At 43.2% G+C, this 17,265-nt stretch overlaps 1 protein-coding gene across 2 annotated transcripts in view; it reads right to left on the reverse strand.

Moving 5' to 3' along the window:
- Nucleotides 1–3,860: 3,860 nt before the first annotated feature.
- Nucleotides 3,861–17,265, reverse strand: part of ADAMTS12 (ADAM metallopeptidase with thrombospondin type 1 motif 12) — a 367,261-nt gene continuing 353,856 nt past the window's right edge. For both annotated transcript variants that reach the window (XM_021671873.2, XM_064375917.1), the window contains exons 22-24: nucleotides 16,529–16,672; nucleotides 11,569–11,728; nucleotides 3,861–5,859 (exon numbers count right to left, since the gene is read on the reverse strand). In XM_021671873.2, the coding sequence (XP_021527548.2) occupies nucleotides 5,681–5,859; nucleotides 11,569–11,728; nucleotides 16,529–16,672 (483 nt within the window). In that variant the 3' untranslated portion in view covers nucleotides 3,861–5,680. The remainder of the gene's footprint in view (nucleotides 5,860–11,568; nucleotides 11,729–16,528; nucleotides 16,673–17,265) is intronic.

Here is a 17,265-nt window from a genome sequence, read left to right on the forward strand (position 1 = left end):
GATAGTATTGAGATATCCCTTTGGGGTCTTTATGATAACCCTTTCACATGCCCCTCCCAGGGCAGGAGAGGGTGCTGCTGTTGGTGAAAGTGTGATGGCCATTAGACTTCTATTAACTGAGGTTAATAGGTTGAATGGTCCATTTCTCTGTTTCTTTCTACTCCATCCCCATCCTTCTTGAGCTTGAAGCCTTGAGCTTAGAGGGCTACTGGAGGGAGGCCTGCAGATCTCCAGCTGCTTGCCATGGGGGTTGCGGCTGTGAAGGATAGGAATACCCTTTTTCTATTTGCACCCAAGACATGCTCTCCAAGCCAGCTTCACCACTACTGAAGTCGATATTTTGAGCTGGCTGATTACGTCTATTCTCAGTTTGATTAAAAATCTCAATTAGAGGAGGATGATTAATCCAAACTCCTAACATGCCAGTTTTCCATTTTGCTTGCTTTTGACTTATTGTCCCAGCTCTAGAATTGAAACATCTGTGTCTCCAGGGGCTGGTCTAAGACTCTTTTGAGCTGTGCTCATTATCATGTATCCCCTTCAGCATCAAGATTCTTTAATCAAGCTGGTGTGCTTTGAACCCTGATGCATTTTTTGTTCTTTTGAGGTTTTCTGACCTACCTCATCAGTCCTTTCGAGAAGTCTGAATTGTAGGGAAAGCTTGGTTTTACTCAACCAAGATCCCCTGCTACTCACGACAAGGCGATAATTATTTTAGTGCAGGGTTTTTCAACTTTGGAACTATTGACATTTTAAGCCAGATAATTCTTTGTTGTTGTGGGGATGTCGTCCTGTAGAATGTTCAGCAACATTCTGGGCCTCTGTTCACACTAGACGCCAGTAGCTCTCCCTCCCTCCCGCACTGCTCAGTTGTGAAAACCAAAAATATCTCCAGACATTGTCAAAGATCTCCTGGGGAACAAAAATCACCCCCAATTAAGAGCTACTTTTCTAGTGGAAAATGTACCTAGCATAGTGGGAGCAGAGTATAGTAGAAAACAGACCCTGGCAGGGTCAGGGGAGGTGTCTCAGTGGAAGTAGCATTTGAGCTGGGCTTTGTAGTATTAGAAAGATCTGGTAGTCACAGACAGAATAATTTTTAAGGTATAAACAGGGAGGTATTCACGGCTCTCTGCGATGCCTTCTTAACCAAAACCACATTTCCGACCAGTCCCATTTATGCCCTCAGACATCCTAGGGATCACCTGGAGAGGCCTGGCTCTTCCTTACCTCAATGGTTTTGTTTATTCCATATGAGTAGGCTCCATCACTATATGTACAAATTCTACTTTAATGAGCTACTTTACTCTACTGAGCTGTGCACCATTTTTGAATAAGGATTGAGTTCCCAAAGCAAATTCCTCTAGAGATGAGTCATTTTCTCTTAAGCATTAAGCCTGCGCTTTGGATAGATGAAGGAGTAGGTTATGCTGTGAGCAGCATGAATATGTTGAATTCAGTGTTATTGGGAATTTTAGGCATCACTTCAGATGATCACATGGTGGCAGTTGTTGCACATTCAGGAGAGGAGACAGGCTCACCTGGGATGTGACTCATCTGATGATGTACTGATTTAGCCGTAGGGTAGAAGGGAATCTGGAAGGAGTGTGGGAGGAAGAAATCGATAGCATCCTTCTCAAGGTTGCTAAAATCTGTAGTAACACTGGTGGGTGGTAGGAGTCTCACAGCAGGGGTAAAAGAATCACACAGAAACATCGATGAGTGTGGCCATTTATTGATGCTACACAAAGGCAGGCTATGATTACAGTTTGGTTTTAAGTACTGAGATACCCACTAAGGTACCCCTTGAGGAGGCTGGGGAAAGGGAACTGGCAAAGCAGCACAAAGATGCAGGGAGGGCAATAGGTTGGGCCACGTATGTCATATAATGCTTTTGGAGGACAGTGATGGGTAGGATTGTGCTTCACCCACCATAACATAACTTAGAATAATAATACTTGAATTAGCAGTATAGACAACAGGAGTAGCATCAAATATGTCAGCTAGGTTGTAGCACCAGGCAGTTCACGTCATGTGATCTCTCCCTCAAAAGTAAATCATTGTGGACTGAGCACAAGATATATCATCCCAGAGATTCAGCTTGAAGTCAGAAAGGAGAAGAGCTAAGACCTGCACTCCCTGGAGTAGCAGTGTGCAGCTTTCAGAGTTTGGAATATTTTAGTCAATTGAATGGGATGTTATTATCTAAAACAATAGGATCCCTCATATTGTGTTTCAGATACTGGCTGAAGGTTATCAGAAGCATTCACTGACTCTCTGAAAGCATCACAGTAGGATGTCAGCGGAGACTTGGCTGTCTCAGGAGATTGGACGGAGGTGTGCTCTTGTTTAAGAAAACCCATCACATAACAAAGCTTTCCTACAAAGGAGGCACTGAAACAATGTCCTGATTTAAGAAAGTAATCACTATTAAGTTTCTTGGAATATTGTTCTCTTATGGTGGGTTTAATCACATCGTTATGTTTAAGAATTATATTAACCCACAGCTTTCCAGAGAAGAACTAAATATACTACTGTGAAAGACAATGTAAACCAAACTGGGTTTTAGAACGTTAATGCAGTTAAGCACCAGACCTTGCAATGGCCCTTTCTATTTCATAGAGATGTGTATCCAGTGTCTCCTGATACACTTCTTAGTTGCTTGCTCCAGTGAGAAGAAAGAAGGGCCTAGATAAAGTAAACCAACAATTCTGCTTCATGTCAGCACCCAAACATCAAAGATGTGAAGACACCATGCAGGTTCCTGCCTTCAGAGTCCTCCTGTTGATCTGAGTCCCCTCTTGTACAGCAAGCACTGGAACCTGTCAAAATACTGATGACTCATCACTGAGTGATTGCCAAGACAACCACCAAAAGGACAGATGATACCAACAGGACAGAAAACAGCAAGCCCTGTCTTCATTGTGGAGTCCAGAATGATGGACATCACACAACTATCTTACAACATAGCTCCAGTACAGGAAGCAAATATCCATGGCAAATAATTAGAGGCCAATTTTCTGCCTTTGAGAAACCTTAGAATGGAGCACCCGGCCAAACCTTCTCCACGTGTCTACCATCTTCACCACTTTATGGGTTGTAAATAACGCGGTCCATTTTGTATACTGAGAAATTTGGCCTAGTTTAGTTGGTTGAGGTCAGTAGGAATCTAAGTTTGTTCCTGAGCTTTGTAATCCTGGTCATACCCAGGTCTCTGATGACATGTATTTGAGTCTATGCTAGTACAGTACCAGGTTAAATCAATCTAGCTTACTAAATGAATCCCTCTAAAAGCCTACACTACACTTCAGGGACAGTCATTGCAAACTGCCTCATTAGTAAATATCAGTTTCTCCTTCACTCATGTCACTAACAATTTAAGTGTCATCTATCCTTGAAAACCATTATTCACCAGAGGCTGCCATAGGCCAGCAATGTTTAAATTTAAAGGCAGAGAATACAATAATGTAATTATCATCTAGAAATAAATTCTCTGGCTTTAGGTAAACATTTCTACTTTCCTCCTGTTTCTGGTCTATCCTGAATTTCATTCCAATCCCACTGTTTTATTTTCCACAGGAATTCATGAGAGTAATACATATTAATGACTTGGAAAAAAATAAAAAGCACATAATATAAAATCTTTTTTTTTTTTTTTTGAGACAGAGTCTTGCTCAGTCGCCAGGTGCCAGGCTGGAGTGCAATGGCAGCTCACTGCAACCTCTGCCTCCTGGGTTCAAGCAATTCTCCTGCCTCAGCCTCCCGAGTAGCTGGGACTACAGGCGCGTGCCACCACGCCCGGCTAATTTTGTATTTTTAGTAGAGACGGGGTTTCACCATATTGGCCAGGATGGTCTTGATCTCATGATCCGCCCGCCTCGGCCTCCCAAAGTGCTGGGATTACAGGCATGAGCCACCGCGCCTGGCCCATAATATAAAATCTTAAATTCAAGGTACCCAAGCAATAAAACTGACATTGGTCAGCAACATTACATGCTTAACAGAAGATGTATATGCAGAGTTTTACATACACTTACCCATTTGTATGCCTATCTATGTTTACGTTAGTTCTGCCACCACCTAGATATTAGCACCATTTTAAAATAGCACCATTCTGCTGAACGGATAGGTAAAGGGAGACATGGGACATTGTGTTCCATGATGAGTGTTAAATTTATCTGCGCATGAGTCAGAAAATATGCTGCCCATCACATGAAGGCCACATCCTTGCCTTTCTCCCTGTCAAGAATCGGTTCTGAGATCTTCTTCAATTTGACGCTTATGTCCCTCCACCCACCCACCTACCCTCTTTCTCTGGGTTCAGGTCATGTAAGTCCCTTCCCTTAGAAATCATTTTGTCTAGAAATGTGCTCTGAATTTGAGGCCAAGCCTACTTTGACTTCTGGTGGGAGGTAAGAACATCCAGAACAAGCATTCTAACTTTCATTTCAGTTTCTTTGGACTCCGTGATCCACCTGTTCTCCCCATGGTGAAAACTAACTACATTTTGGGTACACTGAGGAGTAGATCCTTTTTATCTTACTTTTTAGAAGTGTTTTTTCTCTAGATTAGAAGTTTGTACTATGTTTCTGTACTTAAGTACAATTTACCTGGTTCTTTGAAATATTTCAATATGGAACCTCCATTTTCCAACCTGAGGGGAAGTGAGAACAGGTGGCAGCCCTGGAGCTGGTCATAGTGGCCTTTGTGTATACACTCCCTGCAGCAAGACGATGGTGGGACCTGAGCTTGTGCCTCCCATAGGGACTATACAGAAGAGAGGAAGGCAGCTGGGAAGACTCATTTTCCCTTCTGTGAAGGAGTGTGTATTTGTCAGGAAAGTGGGAAGAATAAAGGCCCACAGTTCCTTTTCTATAATAGTAAGAAATTGATTTCTGCTCATTTGCTTTTTAAGAGTTTTCACACAAACGATCTTCAAGCCAGCAGTGTTTTCTGTGTAAGTGACCTAAATCCCTTAGGCTGTGTTTCCCATGCCTGCTTCCTCTTAGTCTAGTGTCTCAAGGTTGGCAGGAGACTCTAGGCAGCCCAGATACGGAGCCCTACAGGGATGGAGGAAGAGACCGAGGGATGTAACCAGCACTTCCTCTTCCTGCTCCAACTGAACACGGGTGAAGGAAGCAGTCCTCTGCCTAGATGAATTAAAGGAATGTTCCCAAAGCTCCACCATGACATTTTAAATAGCAGCTGCTCCAGGCGGGGAGGAGAATACAAAACAAAACAAAAACACAAAAGGGTATTCATCAAGCTAAATTAAGAATATTATTTGTCCCCTGGGTAAGTGTGGCTCTGTTGCCTGATACTCTTGAGGTAGTTGGGGGAAAAAGATGGTCTCTTTGTTTTCATCTTTAAGGAAGAACAAAAGTACAACATTTCACCAATCTGTCTAACCTGGCACCTTTCCCAGGAGCCAATCCCAGATGCTGCCTGATTCTTCTAGATATTTCACCTTCCAATCAGGGAGCAGCAAGTATGGCAGCCCAGGCCTCCTGTGAAGGACATTTTGTGGCTAGAGGAACACAATGGATTTTGTTTCATTATGACCCAAAGCTGAATCTGAAATATATGAAGCAAAACCTCAATGAAGCAGCTCCCAGGGCTAAAGCATGTCACGGTCAGCAGGCTGCTGCAGTCTATGGTGGAAGGTGGCTTCCTTCTGGGCTTAGCGGGCTTTGGGCTTTTGGAGCAACCATCGCTTTCTTTGCCTTTGGGTGTGGGTGATGTGTGTCTGGGGACACGAGAAGCAGCACTGCACCCTCACAGTGGGCACAGAACATTTCTTCATGGCTTTCAGTGTCTGGCAGAAACTGGCTGACAGCTTGTCCTTGGTGCAAAGTAAATCTGTAGAAGGAGAAAAAGAATAAGAAAAAAGTCCAAAGGTTATCTTTGTAGATATATAAGCACAACTTCTATTAATGTAAGACTTCATATGTCTACGAAGGAGCCATAACAATTCATAACAATAGGTGGTATCTACTAAACATGTATTATATATCAGGCACTGCGTAAAGTGTTTACGCTAACCTGAATTATCAGTCACGATTCTTCACTCCCATGCCATTGTGTGACACAGAACACTCCACCTTGCCATGGCTGCCTGGTGGGTGGAGAATCCTTCCCAACTACTTGCCTTTGGGTTCAACTCTGTGACTTGCTTTAGACAATGGGATGCTGGTAGACACGATCTCTGCAGTGACTTGGAATGTGCAGGAGGACAAGCTTTCCCTGATGAGCTTCTGCTGTCACCATAAGAAGAACCTGGCTTGTGCAGCCACCAAGGGGGATAACAGACACATGGGGCAGACCTAGACTCAATCTATAGTTAGCAGTTAAGGCCAGGCAAAGCCAAGCTCAATCACCTGAACCTTGGCTGACCTACAGATGCTGAGCAAAAAATACATGACTGCACATTATATGAAAAAGACACACACATGTGCATGTTTATAGCAGCACAATTTGCAATTGTGAAGATACAGAATCAACCTAACTGCCCATCAACCAATGAGTGGATACAGAAAATGTGGTATATATACCCCAGGGAATACTACTCAACCAAAAAAAAAAGAAAAAAAGAAATGAAATAATGTCTTTTGCAGCAACTTGGGTGAAGCTGGAGGTCATTATTCCAAGTGAAGGAACTTAGGAATGGAAAACTAAATATATGTTCCCATTTACAAGTGGGAGCTAAGCTATGAGGACTCAAAGCATAAGAATGATATAATGGACTTAGGGGACCCAGGGAGGAAATTTGGGGGTGGTGAGGAATAAAAGACTACACATTGGGTATAGTATACAGTGCTTGGGTGACGGGTGCACTGAAATCTCAGAAATCACCGCTGAAGAACGTGATTTTTGGTTATCCCCCACAACTATTTTGTTACTCCCAAAACTACTGAAACTAAAACAAAGAAAAAAAATATGTGACTGTAGTTTTAAACCCCTGAGCGTCGGGGTGCTTTGCTGTGCAGTATTGCTGTGGCTGTAGTTTTAAACCCCTGAGTGTTGGTGTGCTTTGCTGTGCAGTATTGCTGTGGCTGTAGTTTTAAACCCCTGAGTGTCGGGGTGCTTTGCTGTGTGGTATTGCTATGGCTGTAGTTTTAAACCCCTGAGTGTCGGGGTGCTTTGCTGTGTGGTATTGCTATGACTGTAGTTTTAAACCCCTGAGTGTCGGGGTGCTTTGCTGTGTGGTATTGCTATGGCTGTAGTTTTAAACCCCTGAGTGTCGGGGTGCTTTGCTGTGCAGTATTGCTGTGGCAATAGCTGAATGCAGGGTTTTCCGTGCTTCGCTACATTTAATCTTTACAGCACTGCTAGCAAACAAGCATTTTTTTTCCATTTCACAAACCACAAAAGTAAGGCCTCAAGCACTCAAGAGCTTGTACAAGGTTGTCCAGCTGATAAATGGCATGGCCAGATCTGAACACAGGCAGTCTTAACTCTAGAGCTCATGCTCTCATCAATCATACTATTCAGAGTGTCAAGTCAACAATCAGTCAGCAAAATAACCAGTGCTTCCAGAACAAGTGAGAGATACAGACGTATAAACTGTGATCTCCACCCTGCAGAACTTTACCACATAGATGAAGGCAGATGACATGTACAAATAATTCCCAGAGTAAGTATACAATTAGTCATCTGAGTTCTAACCCTTGTTCTCTCCTAACTAGCTCTGGGCAAGTGTGTCCCTTAATTTTCTTGGCCTTGCTTTTCTCATACACGAGTCAGGGAACGATACTGAGTTTCTTAGGGATTGAACGATACTCCACACTGGGTTGAATGATACTCCACACACCTGTATGGGTGCTACTCAGATGGCAACTGGCCCACAGGTTCTGGATCTGAAAGAAATGCAATCCAATTTTTTTGTCTAGAAAGTGAAATTATTTTATGCTTGCCTTGAATGCCTCTTGGAGCTCTCGTCTTTCCTTCTCTTTTACAGAGAAAATACATTCATAGTTCTGAAGAAAAGCACTTTCATAAACAGGCCACTGTCCTTTGTAAATAGAACAGCCAGGAAAGGTAGAAATGGAAATAATATCCTCTCCATTCCAAAGCTGTGACGGTATCTTTGCCTCTCTATGCTTTTTTCACTTTTAGATCATAAAGGCAAAAAAACTTTTTATCTCCTCAGAACTCCGTATTCTCTCAATTGTGTCTTATTTTTGTGAAGAAATGAATGTTTTCTGTTAGCTTCCAGAGTCCCGCTTGGTGCTCAAGTTATAAGTGCTTAGGAATTGGTAACATAATGCTCCCAGAACCCAGAACCTCAGTCTTCATCTTTCCTCCTTCAGGCCTCTTTTTTAAGCTTCTTATAAAAACCCAGCCTCTCTTAAAACCCCACAGGAAATTGCCTGACACCCTTGGAAGTTTCAGAGAGAGTACATGTTTCTGTTTTTTGAGATGGAGTCTCCCTCTGTTTCCCAGGCTGGAGTGCAGTGGCCCGACGTCGGCTCACTGCAACCTCTGTCTCCCAGGTTCAAGCGATTCTTCTGCCTCAGCCTCTTGAGTAGCTGGGATGACAAGCATGCACCACCATGCCCGGCTAATTTTTTGTATCTTTAGTAGAGATGGGGTTTCACCATCTTGGTCAGGCTGGTCTTGAACTCCTGACCTCAAATGATCTGCCTGCCTGGGCCTCCCAAAGTGCTAGGATTACAGGTGTGAGCCACTGCGCCCGGTCTTGTTTTTCTTTTTGTTTTAAATTTTCTCCTCAAAATTCAACTTTAGAGAGTACATGTTTTGACCAAGCATGGCTCTTGTGGAATATCCCTTCAAGCTCTTCATCTCCCGCATCCCAGCAGAGGAGTAGGTGTTCTTCACGGGGCCTGGGCTGTACACGTGTGAGCTGCTGATCGGAACAAGGCAAGGTTTTCTTCCTAGGTTCTGGGAAGCCCTCTGGCAGGTTAGTCCAAGTATTACACAGCCGCCCCAGTTTCTTAGCCAGCCTCTCCTGAAGTCTCTGTGGATGGAGGCTGGAGAGGGCATAGGTGGGGCGGCTCTTTGCCCCACAGTCTTGTTGCTATGAGTCTGTGAGTGCTCTGGGGCTGCTGTCCAGGAGGAGAAAGACAGAGGAAGCAGGGGGCTCAGTTGGCAGCCACTGTTCCACAAAGCTTCTTCTGGCAGCACGTGAGTCCTCTCTGTCTCCACCTCCAAACAGGCATTATTGTACTACACAGCATCACACTCTCTCTAGAACTGCTCTGTAAATGGAGTGTCAGTCTTTTCTGCTAAGGGCTAAAGTGTGAGCTCTCAAAGGTGTCTGCCATAATAAAAAGGACCTCTAGGAGGCCCCCAAAGTCTTTGCCCTGTTGTGGGTTGAACTGTATGTATCCTTTGCTATGCACCCCAGAGTTGAAGTCCTCACCCTTTGTATCTCTGAATGTGACCTGATTTGGAAATAAGATCTTGGCAGATAGAATTATGATGTCAATTAAGATGAGGTCCCTCTGAATTAGGGTGGGCCCTTCATCCAACACCAGTGGTGTTCTTATAAAAAGAGAAGAGACACAGAGAGAGATACACACACAGAGGAGGAAAAGCCATGCTGAGACACAGACACGGAGAGGCAAGACAGCCATGCGGTAATGAAAGCAGAGACTGGAGTTCAGTTTCTGTAAGCCAAAGAACGCCAGTGATGACTGGCAACCACCAGAAGCCAGGAGAATGACTGTGGCCCGGTCAATACCTTGATTTTGGACTTCTAGCCTCCAGAACTGTGAGGGAATAGATTTCTGTCATCTTTGGTCACTTAGTTTATGATAGGTTTGTTAATGGCAGCATGAATATGAATATGTGTGCTTGTAGTCGAGGAAGCTAATACACCCCTTTTTCCATGAAATTAGAAAAAACACAGATACAAGTTATTAAGCATTTACCACATACTAGGCAATGTTTGATATATACTATACCATTTGGTTGTCGCAGAAATCAATAGTGTGGGCGTGTCTATTCTTTTAGTAACTGAGGGGTCCAGAGAAGCTTAGCAATTCACCCAACATCACACAGCTGGTATATAGATGGTGCTGCTGGAAATTAAATGTTGTCTCAATAGCTCCCAAGCTTTGCCTCTGAGAGAATGTATCTCTTGGACAGTTGAGGGGGCAGGAGAAGATCACATGAATAGGTCTTCTCTGCCCAGAACATCTTCTTTGGCTCAACACAGGAGGTACACTTGTCAGGTTAGGTCAACGCCTAAATGACTGAAAGAGACTCAACCAAGCCTGGAATCCTCACATGCTCTTAGAAACCATGAGATCAAATCCTTGCTTTTCAATAGTCCTTGGAGCCTGGATACATGCTAGGTTCTGGAACCCCACTGTTTGAGAGTGGGGGACCGGAAGGAAGAGTGGAGGATGAGAGTGGCCTACAGTGGCAGTCTGTGTTCCAGGACTATGTTTAGCAGCTCATTTAGATGATGACTGTGAGCCCAACATCACGACAGGGCTCGATTACATCAGTTCTCCCTCTTGCTGTGAAACAACGAAGGCTTGTTGTGTTCATCAGTCAACTGGATTCCACTTCCAAAGTACACGCAATGCTTATAATTATGGGCAACTTGGAGGGGAGATCCCAATTTGCCTCTGCCGGTTCAACAGAAACCACATTTGGAAACTTAAAGGGACGGTTATTACCCCTGTATCTTTGTTGTCAGCTGTGTTATCAGGGGATAATATTTTGTTCACCAAAGAAGCTTGAAAAACAATTTTAATGCTGTTGACAAACACAGACTTTGGGCTCTTTGTTGCCAAGAACTAACTTACTTATGTCTTTATCCTCAGCTCTTAGCACTTCTCTGAGACAGCTTGTGATCAATAATATTTTGTTGAATAAGTGAATGAATGAGATCCTATTCATCTGGCAGAATATCCTTTAGTAGAAAATTTACCGACTCAAATGTTCATTTATGTCAACATTGGATCTAAGTACTATTTCGGCTTTTTTTCCCTGCCTTTTCTACCCCTCCTCAAATTAAAAACAACAGCAGCAGCAACAACAACAACAAAACACCCCCAGGAATCGTAGGCTTAAAGGTTTTGCTTTTGTTTTTTCATCAGTATGAATGTAATGCTGAGAATAAAGCTGACACTTGGTAAATGAATTTTCTTGATTTTTTTCCCACGTAGATACGTGCCTGCTTCTGGGGAACCTGGCCAAAGACAATGGTACTAGATTTATAGAGAGGACCATTTCACACTTGACTGGGCTCCCGAGAAAGGCTGGGATATCTCTCAAGACATGTTTGAAAGCATGGAAGTAATTCTCATCAGTGTTGGATGACATCAGTGTAAACATGCTTAGAGATAGAAAATGGTATTTTATGATAGTCAATACATAATAATAATAAAAGAAAAATGAATGAGATACTTTCTCGAGAAGTTAATATTCAAACCTCACCAAATCAGATAGCTTATTCCTAGGGTTGCTAGTTTGCCTCTTTAAATTAAGAGTCTCTGTTCAGTAAAAGAAATGTAAAACTGTCTACAAGTTGAATCATGCAGGATGACATTTGTGAAAAGATCTCTTTCTCCCTGAGCAAACCCATTCACCCACCAGCACTCTTCTTGCAGGCCTGCTGGTTGCATTTTTTAAATTCTGGAGGTCTGGGTTCATGATCACACAGGCATCGGTCTTGGTCTTCAGTTTTATTGCCCTCTGAGGGCACACAACGGACAGTTCTCTTCTGAAAGCCACCTCCACAGGAAGTGGAACACTGAAAGAGAGGGTGAACAGAGAGTCAGAAGTCCTCCCCACGACTCCCAGGGAAACACCAGTAGAGCACCTCCAACCCCACTGTGGTCAAAAACGGAAACGTCTCATTAACCAGAAACCTTTTTGAAGGAGTCATAGAATAAAGGCATTTAGAATTTGGAGATGTGACTTTATAAAGAATCTATGCTATAGGTTGTGTGGCTTAAATTAGGCTGAATTTATTAGGTTCTCTGCAGAACGTGCTCTTCTTTCACACATTTGAGAATGGCCGGATGCCTCTCATCACGTGGCTACAGCACTGGGCTCCAGGAACCAATGTTAGTGCTGTGGGACCCAGCCACCTGGCAACACTTGATTGGACTAGGGAAGGTCCTTGCATCAAGCTGGGCCAATCGGTCACTTCCTTGGGAATCTGAATTGAGACTCAGCAAGAGATTCCATCTAAGGCTGAAATTCGAAAACTCTGGTGTTGTTGGCAGCCACATTTCCTGCCAAGTAGAAAAAGTGAAAACTAGATAGCAGAAAAGGTGATTGGAATGAAGCATGTGCTTAGAGAGGAACGGGAATGAGGGAGGCATTGCCTATGGGGTTCACACCCTTGGTTCTAGCTAAAACTCCCAACCCAAGTATTTGCATCTTTGCATCATGAGTATGTGGAGTGAAAGATATGGAGGAAGGCTGAATTGCAAGGAAAGCAGAATAAAATTTCACATCTGGGTTGTGGTGTCCCAGTCTGAACTAATTTTGATTTGAGGCTGGGGATTGGATGTGAGGAAAAGGGGTGGAGCTACTAGGACAGCTGAGCATTGGGTAAAAAGAGAAGTGGGAGGGAAAGACCCTGGTGGCATAGAGAGAATGGAGAATGGGGGTAGAGACAGGGCTGAGCATGTGAGGCTGGGGAAAGAGTAGAGCAACAGCGGACCTGGCTCTGTGCCTAGCCGTCCTCTCAAGCCCTTCTAACCATAATGTTCCACTGCAATGTCATGATCGCCCACCTGGCGGCAGGGGGGAGATTCGCTGGCCTGTGGAAGCAGTTTACATGAGATTCTTCAGGATGTAAGAAAATGTCCCTGAATTTACCACATATACTCTTTACTTAAATTATTATTTTTTGAGCTAAAATATATAAAACATAAAATGTAACATTTAAACTTTTTTTTTTTTGAGACAAGGTCTGGCTCTATTAGCCAGGCTGGAAGGCAGTGGCACAATCTCTGCTCACTGCAACCTCCCTCTCCCGGGTTCAAGTGATTCTCCTACCTCAGACTCCCAAGTAGCTGGGACTACAGGCGTGTGCCACCACACTCAGTTATTTTTTTCCTCTGGCACATTTGCTAAGTCAATTGGAAGTTTAGCCATCTGTTTCCAGATTCTAATTTTTTTTTTTTTTTTTGTGGGGGGAGCTAAAGATCAATCAGCATAATTTTACAGATCCCAAAATGGTATGGACCCATCACTCTGCTCTTGTCTCCTGCCCCCATCTTTGTCGTTGTGGGTTTGTGCCATTGTTAGTGTTTTCTCTCTTCTGTCTATTCAGTGGAGTTTTGAGAACAAAGGCAAATGTGTATGTTCAATCCATAGCTTGTATAGTTTCACCTAATAATAGATCATGGAGGTTATGAGTGATTTCAAAGGCTGGTCTGGTAGGTGTTAACCACTCTCCCACCCCCGCCCCCATTCTTTGCTCTGAACAATTGGTGAATTCCTGACACACACTCTTCTAAGGCACTTCCACCCATGTCCACCCCTGACAGACTCACTTGGAACTCCAAGGGGAGATTTAAAAACATTTCTCTCACAGTTTTTAATCTTCCATGAGATTGTTTCCCTGAATGGGCCCAAACCTACAGCATTTTCATGACTTCACATAATATCACGTCTTCTCTTTTAGAGGTCATGCTTGCTTTGATCAGAGATGCTTAGAGCTCTGAGATATTTATGAAGAGCCTAGTCCTGAAATATATCCAGGCAGCTGGGGCAAGGCCTAGCAGGAGTAAGCATGGCCTCTGCTCAGGCCCATGTGGCTGGAGAAGGCCACTGCTGCCTTGATGTTAATAATGTATTTTGTGAAGCTCATGACTATACCAGGCACACAAATCTTGCTCATATCAGTGAATATTGGTTTGGTAACTATTTATTGGGTGCCAACAGATAAACATTCCAACAAAGGGGCAACTGTTAAGTAAATATGATCAATCAACTTGATGGACTATTACTATAAATAAAGGGTTAACATTAGTCCTGGTTCAGAGTACTCGGAGAGAAAATGACCTTGAAGTACGGTTTCCTTGGAAACTACAGAGTTAAGGTAAATGCAAAAGATGATGACTGTCTTGTCTACTAGGAAATTCCGGACCGTAGGACTGTTCCCTACTGGAGGCCTGTGAGTTGGCATGTGGCCTTGGGCATGTGTGACCAAAATAGTTTAAAATATTGGCAAGAAATTGAGGCTGAGGCTTCTTTGTGTCAAGTTTACCTGTGTGCACCTTGGCTCTCATTTCTTGCTACCCATATGTACCATGCTTGACAGACAAGGAAGCAAATGAAGTTATATTCTAGGATAGTTACTGAAATTGTATCATTGGGGAGCAACCTTCTGCACAGGTGAGGCTGTTGTGCCTAATATAATTCCTGCTTGTGTCCTTCTATACACTGAATACACAGCTTAGTGAATTCAGTGTTAGAGTCAAGCCTATTGTGCCTCACATGTCTTACTCCCAATAGATTACCAATTTGACACAGCATTTAAGTGAATCATGGCTCAGCCGCTACAACTATGCAGCTATTAAGAATGAGAATTACAAACAGTATAGCAGCCTACAAATAGCTGGGGGCATTATGTTGGGCAAAATACTGCATTCCCGTGTGTGTTGTAATTACAATCATCAAAACTCACATGCACAGGAACAAGTTACTTAGTGTTAGTAGTTGTGGTGTTAGTGTATCAGACCATCTTGTCTCCCCTGTCTCCCAGCTCCTGGCCCTAGGATCTGCCCCAGCTGAGGTGGCAACCAACTTTCTGAAAGCACAACCCAGTGGCCATCACCTCATGCCATGTGTGTTAGTCTGGTTTCACACTGCTATAAAGACATACCTGAGACTGGGTGATTTATAATGAAAGAGCTTTATTTGACTCACAGTTCCACAGGGCTGGGAGGCCTCAGGAAACTTACAATCATGGTGGAAGGGAAGAGGCATGTCTTACATGGCAGCAGGTAAGAAACAGTGATGAGTGAAGTGGGAAGAGCCCGTTATAAAACCATCAGGTCTTGTGAGAACTTACTATCACAAGAAGAGCATGGGGTAAGTGGCTGGTGAGCCACTCATCTCCCACTGGCTCTCTCCTTTGGCCTGTGAGAACAACAGTTTGAGATGAGATTTGGGTGGGGACACAGAGCTGAACCACACCACCGTGTCTCGTGCCTCCCACTTCTGACTGGGCTTTCCTGTTGCCAGGGAGACATGAGACACAATGGGACCGGCTCAGTGCCCGTATCTGGACAGTTCAGAAGTATGGAGATATTAGCCCTCTAAAGGAAGACTCCATCAATGGGAGACAGGAGCCAGTGGATAACTCTTCTCCCTTCCTATTCTTCCCTCCTTTCCTGGATAAATTGCTGTAACATGTAGTAGTTCACACAGTTTCTAGAAGCCTTCCTGTGAGAGCCAGTAATCAGTTGCTCCTGATATCAAGCGATGGTCAGTTAGGTAAGATAATCAGTCTAGTAACACACCACTTCATTTTTGATTCTCCTTCTTCTCTGCCTCCTTTCTCTTTCCTATCTCCCTTGCTTCCCTGGCATTGGATTTCCTAATAAAGTGTTAGATTTTTTTCTCAAGGCTCTATTTTATAGGGAACCCAGGATACGACAAGTCAGAATGATGGCAGAATCTTTCCATGGGAGAATTTTTTTTTATTTCCTTTTTCTGTCACCCAGGCTGGAGTGCAGTGGTACAATCTTGGCTCACTGCATCCTCCTCCTCTTGGGTTCAAGTTGATTCTCTTGCTTCAGCTTCCCAAGTATCTGGGGCTACAGGCATGTGCCACCATGCCTGGCTAATTTTTGTATTTTTAGTAGAGACAAGATTTTGCTGTGTTGGCCTGGCTGGTCTTGAACTCCTGACCTCAGGTGATCCACCTGCCTTGGCCTCCCAAAGTGCTAGGATTACAGGTGTGAGTCACCACACTTGGCCAGAATTTTCTTTATTTTCAATATCACTGATAGAGTGTTATTTGTGCAATAAACAAACTTACGGAGAATAATACCCATTTCCTTCATTTACTGTTTAATTATTTTGTTCCATCAAACAGGCCACCTATCTGGCAAACTGATCTGTGGGCTGACAAGAGGCCTGAAACTCACTAAGTCCGACTACGCCTAAAGCTTGAGGACAAATGCAACTCCTCTTTGCTCTAGGAAAAGCCAGAGCATCCAAGGTGCTGGGTGGAAAATAGCTGTTTCTTAGGCTGTGTGCCTCTGGAATAACTTTGATATTTAATCTTGTCTCTTTTGAAAGTATTTGATCTTTTCCCTCTGAACTCAAGACCCATAGCAGCCATGGGTCAATTTTTAGCAGACTTAGCAATATTCAATGGCAGAAGACTACTAAAACCAAAGTATATAGAAACATACCGTAAATCAGTGAATGCACTAAATATTTGCAGTGAATATAGATTATTTTTGTAATCAAAAGAAAATGCATGCTATTTAATTTTATTTTTTCTTGCTTAAGCTTAGTGGCAAGAAACTATTTTTTAAAAAAGCTAAAGTAAAAACAAGCATCTATAACTGAGTCTTACCAGGTCCCAGTTCCCAGTGGCCCAGTGACAGCAGAGGTGCTCGTTGCAGGACATGGTGGATGTGGGCCTTTTTGTCCAGTCACAGAAACTTCCTGGGCAGAACACTCCTCTCTCCTGAACTCCGCCCCCACAGGACCTGGAGCACTGATACACAGCAGTGACAAGATTAGGTAAAAGTCAAGAAGTTCTTCCCTTACAATGTTCAATGATAAGGGAAGAACTTTGTACTGTCATTTTTGCTGTGTACGCTGTTATTAGGAATATTGATATCTGCACTGGAATTTACAGCATTCCTGCAGGTTCCTTACAATGACCTCTCACTATTTAGAGAAACAATGGGGAAACAAGAATTAAGGAGAGGAAGAAATATTGAGAAAGCAAATCTTGAAGATACGAGGAGACAAAAAGTCAGAAGATGCCAAATAGTCTGATGTTAAATAATAGGTCAAAAGGAAGGAATTTTGTTTAAAAACCTAAATGAATGATAATTCCAGAATGGACATTATGTTATCTGCATCTTGTCTTCTGGGGCAAGTTTTTAGAAACAAAACTGTAAAATTTAGATTTCGTATAATGATTATCCCTGACAGCCCAAAAGGGGAGTACATGTTTGCAATACCATTTGGTTTGCCTCCTATTAAAATGAGATTCAGTCTTCCTTTTCCACTGCATAAAGTTTTAGGATTAAATTTGTCCATAGTAGGAGTAATAAAATGGATGGATTTGCTCAAGACTCA

Source organism: Aotus nancymaae, unplaced genomic scaffold (genome assembly GCF_030222135.1).
Source record: "Aotus nancymaae isolate 86718 unplaced genomic scaffold, 86718_ANA_hifiasm-v0.15.2.pri h1tg000014l, whole genome shotgun sequence".
Lineage (NCBI taxonomy): Eukaryota > Metazoa > Chordata > Mammalia > Primates > Aotidae > Aotus > Aotus nancymaae.